The following is a 10,277-nucleotide window of genomic DNA, read 5'->3' as shown; positions in this document are numbered from 1 at the left end:
GTCTCACGGTGGGAAGGTATGACATGCATTCTTGTGTTAGTCTGTGGTATTCCATTTGCTCACTCGTTACTCGTATTACTTTGGTTAATTTAATGTCACGATTTATTCGGAGCTATGTGACATACTACTGGATTTGCTTATCAATTCAGGGTTTTCATGGAAGGTGTTGGATTTGCCTGACACCTTACAAGATACCAAACCGACTTATTGCCACTTTACGATGAAGAGGTGCAGCAGGCGATGCACGAATTACTGCGCACACGTCCAAAACATTTTTTTTTTCTATTCTGGGGAATCCGTGCACTTGCTACACGCTGTAGGAATTGTGTTGAACGACAGGGAAACACTATCGAAAAACGATGCATCTGTGTTCTACTTTTGTTTAGTAAAAAAATTTTCTTTTGGCTCTCCCCCTTATTACAGCTCAAATGTTGTGCTCGCATAAGACAATTTTTCTGCTCATTGGGATACTCCTACGTAATGAGCCAGCAGTCGGTAGGTAGCGGAACTGAATTTCACGCCGTGTTATGTATTCTCAGGAAGAGACTGACACACTATGTTATCAAAAGTATACGGACACCCCAAAAAACATATATTTCATTGGGTGTCACTTGTGTCATACGTCTGTAACTGAAATTTTCACATAACTAAACATCGCTAGGTCCACTGTTTCCGATGCGATAGTGAAGTGGAAACGTGAAGGGGTACGTACAGCACAAAAGCGTAGACACAGACCACGTCAGTTGACTTACAGAGACCACTATCAGTTGAAGAGGATCGTGATGTGTAATAGGTAGACATCTATCCAGACCTTCACACAGGATTTCCAAACTGCATCAGAATCCACAGCAAGTACTATGACAGGCAGGAGGTGAGAAAACGTGGATTTCATTGTCGAGCGGCTGCTCATAAGCCACACATCACGCTGGTAAATGACAAACGACGCCCCTCTTGGTGTAAGGAGAGTAAACATTGGACAATTGAACATTGGAAAAGCGTTGTGTGGAGTGACAAATCGCGGTACACAATGTGGCGATCCGATGGCAGGGTGTGGGTATGGCGAATGTCCAGTGAACGTCATCTGCCAGCGTATGTAGTGCCAACAGTAAATTTCTGAGGCGGTGGTGTTATGGTGTGGTCGGGATTTTCATGGAAGAGGATTGCACCCATTGTTGTTTTGCGTGGCACTATAACGGCACAGGCCTACACTGATGTTTTAAGCACCTTCTTGCTTCTCACTGTAGAAGAACATTTCGGAGATGGCGGTTGCATCTTTCAACACGATCGAGCACCTGTTCATAATGCACAGCCTATGGCGGAGTGGTTACACGATAATAACATCCCTGTAATGGACTGGGCTGCACGGAATCCGGACCTGAATCCTATAAAACACCTTTGGGATGTTTTGGAACGGCGAATTCGTGCAAGGCCTCACCCACCGACATCGATACCTCTCCTCAGTACAGCACTCTCTGAAAAAAGGACTGTCATTCCCCAACAAATATTCCAGCATTTGATTGAACGTATGTCTGTAAGGTGTCAGGCAAATCCAACACCTTCTATGAAAACCCTGACATGATAAGCAAATCCAGTAGTATGTCACATAGCTCCGAATAAATCGTGATATTAAATTAACCAAAGTAATAGGATCAACGAGTGAGCAAAGGGAATACCACAGACTAACAAAAGAACGCCTAAATGCATGTCATACCTTCCCACCGTGAAACAGACGCAGTTCTGAGGGAAGAAACGAGAACAGAAGCCGAGAGCAGAACCGTGTTAAGCTGGAAGGCCCTACGATAAGGGACGGACACCCCATTGCCCCACCATGAAAAGTAACCGCTAGGACCACCCCCTAACCCATGTTAAAAGATAGAAGAACAGTATAGATCTTACGATAACACTAAAAGGGCCACACCAGCTGCAAGTTTTAGCGTGAGACTTTTTCGCGTCTCTGTTATGTTGCAAACGTCATTGCCCCACCACGAAAAGTATAACGTTTCTCATTGGATGGACAGAATTTTTGTAGGCGGGGCTTAAGGTTAACTCTGAGACCCTGATTGGCCAGATGAAAACACAGCCAGACAGTTTTTTTTAAACCAACTTCGGTAAATTGTAGTAAGGAGAAGTTAGGAGAGAGCTGCTTCCGAGACGGCGAGGTGCGTGGAGCTGTGCCGCTCGCCGCCCCTTGACGAACACCGACAAGGTAATGAACGCACGCGATGCCGCATTTTTGAGCGTGTTGTGGACTGGCAAGACAGCCAATCCACTATGACAGGTAGCCGAAAGGCACGCGTTTAAGCTCACGCAGGATGGCGTGAGGTCTGGAACAGGACAAGGCCTTTATAGTAGCAAAAATAGTACGTAGCTTCTGGAATACTTAACTTTAATCCATAATTGGTGAACATCGGTCTGACGGTACATGCATCACAAGATAAATAGCTATTGATAATGGCGCCTTGCTAGGTCGTAGCAAATGATGTAGCTGAAGGCTATGCTAACTATCGTCTCGGCAAATGAGAGCGTAATTTGTCAGTGAACCATCGCTAGCAAAGTCGGCTGTACAACTGGGGCGAGTGCTAGGAAGTCTCTCTAGACCTGCCGTGTGGCGGCGCTCGGTATGCAATCACTTACAGTGGCGACACGCGGGTCCGACGTATACTAACGGACCGCGGCCGATTTAAAGCCTACCACCTAGCAAGTGCGGTGTCTGGCGGTGACACCACAGAGCGCATAAGGCTTCACTCAGAACTGCAGAAGTCTCATCTGTTACATCCCCTTTTTGCGTAATACTAGTGTCGATCGTCAATTATGGCTCATGGTATTCACATTTCCTACGTGAGCTAAAATCTAAAACGCGATGATTTTTCTGTTATATAATTATTGAGAAGCCACATCAGCCACTGTAATTTACAAGTTAGATAAGTAATTAAAGATAATTGAGGGTCACTGTAGACCATTTTGATAGTTTTCTCTTTTGTAAAACTTGATTTAAACCTAGATTATAGATGTGATATGGCATAGGTCATCGTTCGATCCATTGTAGAACTTGGAAACCCACTCAGGGAATATTCGTTCACATTTTTGTAAAACGCAGTTGGTTTTTGTCACCCTGTATTAAAATATTTCCTTTTATCAATAGTGCAATTTTTAAACAATGTTTTGTGAGTAGAATAAAATTTCCAATGGTAAACTTAACAGCTCTTTCGACGTTATTTTACCAGCTAACTAAAAATAGGAAAGCCTTGAACCCCTTCCACTAAATTTAGTTAGTATTAAGATTCTTTTACAGGGAGTGCAGTGGAGCTGACGCTGAAATCATTAAGTATTTGTTTATATCATCGCTAGTCTCACTGAACTCTTCTGAACTCAACATGTCGTGTGGTCTGGCGTTTCCTTACCAGCAACAGGTCCCAGGTTCAAACTAGTCAATTCCCTAAACAACACGCTCAGAGCGTCGTTGCGCCAAAGTGGTACGGAGACACGACTTAGAACAAACAGACACCACGCAGAATGTTAGATGTCTGCGAGAGCAGAAGCTATCATCAAGACTAAAGGTGGGTCAACACCGTGTTGAATTCCAGTATTACCGATGGAGGGCACCACGAACTTTTAAGTCATTTTCAGCCAGGTGTCCGGATACTTTCGAGCACGTAGTGTATGTTGTGTACAGGGAGGCGGTATAGAACTGTATGTAGTTACCAAATTTATGAAGAGACTTGCGACTGAATAAAACACTCGGTAATAAACAGACACAGAGCGTTGTCGTAAATGGGGAGGCATCGCGAGAAGAGGTGGCGTTTGGTGTAAGTCAGGGCAGTGTGCTAGGACCGCCGCTTTTGGTGTGTATAAATTGCCTGATCCAGCAAGTACGAGGCCTAGACCACGGAGGCTGTACAGAGGCGACGTACTTGATTGCAGGAAGGTGACAGGGCTGGAACAGATTCCCCACAGTACACACAACAGGTGTGGGCGTTGTTATAGGTCAATGCGAAATGGTATTAGTAGTTTCTACAGGGAAATGCTGTTCAGAGATCTGGCATAAAATCCAAAGTGTTTCTGGTCGTACATATATTGTCAGCAAGACATAATAAATACAGGCGCAGAACAGAAGTACGGAAAAGCCGCGAGAAATATACGCTTGAACATAAATGCAGGTGATAGTGAAGCTAGCTGGTGGTGCTGTTGCATTTGACGACGAACGGCACCTTTGCAATGTCCTTAACATGTCGTGGTCAGTGGTCGTGGTCAGAACAGTGTTCTGTGTGGTCATGAGTGCATTGTGCCGGCCCTTGCTCTTTGCCAACGAGGGAGTCTTCCTCCTAACATCTGCCCACGGGTGGAATTGCGGGTTAGCATGCGTCTCACTTCCCTTCGTCGGGATCTTCATGTCCACTCTCAGGACTGCCCCCCCTGTATGTTTAACCCCCCCCCCCCCTGCCCCCGCCCCCCCCTGGATGGTGACTAGACCACGGATTTGGACCTATCTGTCCCAGGGTCTTAACATTTCTGTCACTCCTTTGGTTTTCTGGCGTCGTGTATGTGTCGTCCTTGCAGAGTTCCAGGGTGCCACCATCTTTTACACGGATTGTTCTAAATGGATGGTTTACTCTAGTTATTGTCCGATGTGAGAATGCCTCTCTGCCTGGATTGGAATGATTCGCCGACCAAGATGTCATCGTTTACAAGACCTGACATTGTGGAATAGATGCTAAGTCCCAATCTAGACTATATCCGCTCCTGTCGTAAAGTTATTAATGATGAAAAAATACATGTATGGATGAAAGGACTTGGTGTACTTGCTGAAAATGTAACTCTGACTGGTGATGTAACCATGTATTAACAAAGTGTGATCTGTAGCGTCAGCCATTAACCGGGGAGTGTACATCGCCAACTTGGGGATACGCTTTCACGTCTCCTACTGGGTTCGAACACCATTTATTGCCATAATCATGTAGCGTGTTCACAGCAGACCACCTAGCCGTTCGCAGGGCCTTCCTTTACGTTGCTCAGGCCTCCCTCTATAGTGTTTTAATTTGTTCAAACACCATGAGCAGCCTGCAGGCTATCTACCAATGCTACTCTCATCACCCTTTGGTCTCTGCTATCCATGACCTTCTCTCTGCCCTTGAAGGCGTGCCGCCTGTTCAGTAGTCTTTCTCTGGATCCCAAGTCATGTGGGCATCCCAGGCAATGCATTGGCTGACCGTTTGGCCAGAGAAGCAGGTAGTTACCCCCATTTCCTTGCATGATTCCAGCTGCGGATTTGCAGATCTACGTCGAATCTCTCTCTGCCCAAGAGTGGAATGCCATCTGGAGCGCTACTACTCATGGTTATAAACTCCACGCAGTCAGGGAGTGTACTGCAGTTGGGTGCTCTTCCTTCCGCTCCTCTTGGAAGGAGTCCACCACTGTTTTATGCAGTTTACGCATTGGTCATACCCGGCTCACCCATTGTTTCCTCCTACGTAACGGTCCACCCCCACAATGTGGAGCCAGGCTGATATCATCTCAGATATTGGTGGAATGTCCACTTCTTTCGGCCCTTCGTGTTAAGTATAGTCTTCCAGATTCCTTAAATTTAATATTAGCAGACGATCCACGGATGGTTGAAGGGGTCCTCAGTTTCCTACATGAAAGTGGTTGTTATTTCAGTCTTGAAGCAGGGGCAGGTTGGTTGTGTGGTTGGGACTTACTTTACAGTAGTCTGAGCTCTCATGACCGCAGCCTTTTTTGCAGTTTCTAGGTTCGGTGTCACCGTTTATGCCTTTTGCTGTGTTTGTTTTATCTGTCACTAACTTCGGAATCGCGGGACTGATGACGTCGCCGTTTGGTCCAATAACCCCTTTCAATCAATCAATCAATCAATCAATCATGTCGGAGCGGACGAAAGTGCGTATTGTGTGACAGTGGCGGGCGCGCGTTGAAGAGGATTGTGATGAAAAGTAAGAGTAGAACTGAACGTTGCATTCGCGAACCCTCTCAGCAACAAAACAGCGCGAACGGAACTCCATAAACTGGGAATTGAAGCACAAGCTGGGATTCCAAAAACGCTGATCACTGGTTTCTTGACCAACGGCCTGCAGTGAAGTCTGTTACTGGGTAAATAAAAAACACCTATTGTGTGAACTGTCGGAAAATTGCAAAGGACATGTACAATATTACATAAAAATATTACTCCGCTCTGTATAAAACAGCACAAAATTGGGGTGAAATCGGTATTTTAGAATTTCGCGTGAAGAATAAAAGAAGAGTCACCAGATAATGTCACACCAGATGTTACATTTACGCCAGGACAACGTAGACGTACTTGAAAATAGAAATCTTCCGAAACAGCTTTCGTAATAATCAACAAATTTTATAAGCATTGACACTGGAATCTTTCTTACGCTCATTAGTGTATTACACCTGTAACACCAAAACATGGTGCTGAATCCTTAGACCCTGGACTATGGATCAACGGATGGACGTAATACGGTCGGATCAGTCATGTTTCAAACTGTTACCAATTTTTGGCCGTGTTTACATCCCAGTAGTGAAACGTGGCCGGTGTTAGGTGACGATTTGCACTGTCATATCGTGGTATTCCGTTGGAGGCCCATGGCTGTTCTCCAGGCTGCACTACTGCCAAGGTTTAGATGACTATTTTGGCTTATTAGTTCTATATGATTGTACACTATTTGATTGAAAGTATCCGGACACCTGGCTGAAAATAACTTAAAAGTTCGTGGCACCCTCCATCGGCAATGCTGGAATTTAACATGGTGTAGGCCCACACTTAGCCTTGTTGACAGCTTCCACTCTCGCAGACATACGTTCAGTCTCAGATACTGGAAGGTTTCTTGGTTAGCGGCAGGCCATTCTCCACGGAGTGCTGCACTGAGGAGAGTTATCGATGTTGCTCGGCGAGGCCTGGTTCTAATGCAGAGTTCCAATACATCACAAAGGTGTTCTATAGGGTTTACATCAGGACTCTGTGCAGACCAGTCCATTACAGGAACATTATTATCGTGGAACCACTCCGCCACAGGCCGTGCACTATGAACAGTTGCTCGATCGTGTTGAAAGATGCAATCGCCGTCCCCGAATTGCTCTTCAACAGTGGGAAGCAAGAAGGCGCTTAAAACATCTGTGTAGGCCTTTTCTGCGATAGTGCCACGCAAAACAACAACGGGTGCAAGCCCCCTCCATGAAAAACCTGACCACGGCATAACACCACGGCCTGCGAATTTTACTGTTGGCACTACATCTACATCTTTCTACACACGCTGGTAGATGACGTTCACAGAGCATTCGCCATACCCATACCTTGCCATCGGATCGCCACATTGTCTACTGTGACTCGTCACTCCACACACCGTTCTTCCATTGTTCAATCGTCCAATGTTTACGCTCCTTACACCAAGCGAGGCGTCGTTTGGCATTTACCGGCGTGATGAGTGGCTTGTGAGCAGCCGCTCGACCATGAAATTGTAGTTGTCGCTCCCTCCCGCCTAACTGTCGTAGTACTTGCAGTGGATCCTGATGCATTTTGGAATTCCTGTGTGATGGTCTGGGTAGATGTCTGCCTATTACACATTACGACCCTCTTCAACTGTCGGCGGTCTCTGTGAGTCAACAGACGAGGTCAGCCTGTACACTTTTGTGCTGTACGTGTCCCTTCACGTTTCCACTTCTCCATTACACCGGAAACAGTGGACCTAGGGTTGTGTAGAAGTGTGGAAATCTCGCGTACAGACGTATAACACAAGTGACACCCAGTCACCTGACCACATTCGAAGTCCGTGAGTTCCGCGGAGCGCCCCATTCTGCTCTCTGACAATGTCTAATGAGTACTGAGGTACCTGATATGGAATAACTACCAGTAGGTGGCAGCACAATGCACTTAATATGTTTTTGGGCTTGTCCAGATACTTTTGATCACAGTGTACATCGTTTGTTCCCTAATGCTGATGCTGTGTTCCAAGAAGACATGTCCCCTCTTCACACAGTTCCCATCGTCCAGCACTGATTTTGTGAACACGAGGGTGAATTGTCGGATCTTGCTTGGCAACCAACGTCACTGGATCTCATTACTTTTGTGGTCTACTATGAAGTGAAGTGGAGGGCATGTGATCGCTATCCACGTAAATTATCGTCTGTTTCGGAGGAAGAATGGCACAAATCTATTAAAGAACAAGGAATAGAATTCTAAGATTTATTGCTTCCAAACTACAAAAGATAGAAACACTATACCAAAGTTCCTGGAAAGAGAAGACTTCAAATTTTTATGAATTTAATGTGAGCAACATGTGGAACACGACAAATATTGAAACGGTGGCTCATTTTGTGGCACACAGGAAGCAGCTGTCGTCATCGAATTTAAAGCTACAACAATGCCATGTCGCAGACTTTCTAGAATGTCAGGCATAGGGAGGGGGGGGGGGGGAGGGGATGAAAACGCGGTCTCTTACGTCACGCCAGAGGTGAAAGTCACGAAGTGTGATGTCTGAAGACCCTGGAGGCCACAGGAGATGTTCATCTTCTGCTACTTCTCTTCCAATCCAGCGTCCTAGAATGATGCCAGTCAGGTAATGTCGGACGTGCTTAGAGAAGAGTGTCCGACTAGTGCTGCGAAATGACATTGTATGTTGGAAGGAGTCCATTACTTGCTCTCGGATGCCAGGAGCAGACATGAACAAGTTATGAGTGGTCAGACGTGGTCGGCTGCAGCTTCGGCGATCCGTATGCATGTCTGTACGTTCCCTGTAGTCCAACAACGGGCAACTAGCACATCCGAGGTTCCGACAAAAGTGAATATTGACTATTTTTACCAGCCTTCGAATCTGGTACCCATAATGTGGTCAGGTGCTGATAATGCAGTCAGCAAGCTAGGTGGCGCAGCTGTTACCACACTGGACTTCCGTTCCGAAGGACAATGGTTCAAATTCCTGTCCGGCCATTCAGTTTGTTTCTCACGATTTCCCTAAATCACCTCACGCAGATGCAGGGATGATTGCTTTGAAAAGGCTACGATTTGTACAAATCCGTGACGATTTGTACAAATCCAGGATTAGGGTAACTTACTTTTTTCTTTTTTTGTTTTGTTTTTCTGTCTTCTCTGGTCTTTTCTCTGGTCTCGTCTCTGGTCTCGTCTCTGGTCTCGTCTCTGGTCTCGTCTCTGGTCTCGTCTCTGGTCTCGTCTCTGGTCTCGTCTCTGGTCTCGTCTCTGGTCTCGTCTCTGGTCTCGTCTCTGGTCTCGTCTCTGGTCTCGTCTCTGGTCTCGTCTCTGGTCTCGTCTCTGGTCTCGTCTCTGGTCTCGTCTCTGGTCTCGTCTCTGGTCTCGTCTCTGGTCTCGTCTCTGGTCTCGTCTCTGGTCTCGTCTCTGGTCTCGTCTCTGGTCTCGTCTCTGGTCTCGTCTCTGGTCTCGTCTCTGGTCTCGTCTCTGGTCTCGTCTCTGGTCTCGTCTCTGGTCTCGTCTCTGGTCTCGTCTCTGGTCTTTTCTTCAATCTTCTGACTGGTTCGATGCGGCTGGCCATGAATTTCTCTCCTGTGGCAATCTCGTCATCTCAGAAGAGCACCTACAACCTGCTTCAATTGTTTGGTGAATGTATTCCAATCTCTGTTGTTGCCCTTTAGACCTCCCTCTAGTGCCATGGAAGTCACTCCATGATATCTCAACAGATGTCTTATCATCCTGCCCCTTCACCATGTTAGTGTTTCCACACACTCCTTTCCGCTCCAATTCTGGGCAGAATCTCCTCATTTCTCTGTTCGCCAGTCCACCATATTCAACGTTCATCAATAGCACAGCGTCTCAAATGCTTCGATTCTCTTCTCTTCCGGTTTTCCCACAGTCCATGTTTCACTACCATACAATGCCGTGGCTCAAACGTACATTCTCAGAAATTTCTTCTTCAAGTTAAGGCCTATATTTGATACTAGAAGGCCTCTCTTGGCCAGGAATGCCCTTCTTGCGGGTGCTAGTCTGCTTTTGATGTCCTCCTCGCTACATCCAATATTGGTTATTTTACTGCCTAGGTAGTAGAATTCCTAAACTTCATTTACTTCGTGACTATCAATCCTGATGTTAAATTTCTCGCTATTCTCATTTCTGGTACTTCTCATTATTTTCGTCTTTTTTCGATTTACTCTCAGTCCATATTCCGTACTCATTAGACTGTTGACTCCATTCAGCAGATCATGTAATTGTTCTTCACTTTCACTCAGGATAGCAATGTCATCAGCGAATCATATCATTCATATCCTTTCTTTTATTTCCATCACTGCTTCCCCGA

General features: G+C 46.0%; 1 protein-coding gene across 1 annotated transcript in view; it reads right to left on the bottom strand.

The window, feature by feature from the left end:
- Positions 1-9,062: 9,062 nt before the first annotated feature.
- The window catches only part of LOC124718687 (protein TsetseEP-like), a 156,907-nt gene continuing 155,692 nt past the window's right edge, over positions 9,063-10,277 (bottom strand). Inside the window, exon 4 of the mRNA XM_047244311.1 lies at positions 9,063-9,496. Within this exon, the coding sequence (XP_047100267.1) occupies positions 9,063-9,496 (434 nt within the window). The remainder of the gene's footprint in view (positions 9,497-10,277) is intronic.

The sequence above is a fragment of the Schistocerca piceifrons genome, chromosome 10 (genome assembly GCF_021461385.2).
Source record: "Schistocerca piceifrons isolate TAMUIC-IGC-003096 chromosome 10, iqSchPice1.1, whole genome shotgun sequence".
Lineage (NCBI taxonomy): Eukaryota > Metazoa > Arthropoda > Insecta > Orthoptera > Acrididae > Schistocerca > Schistocerca piceifrons.
This window is presented reverse-complemented; position numbering and strand designations above follow the sequence as displayed.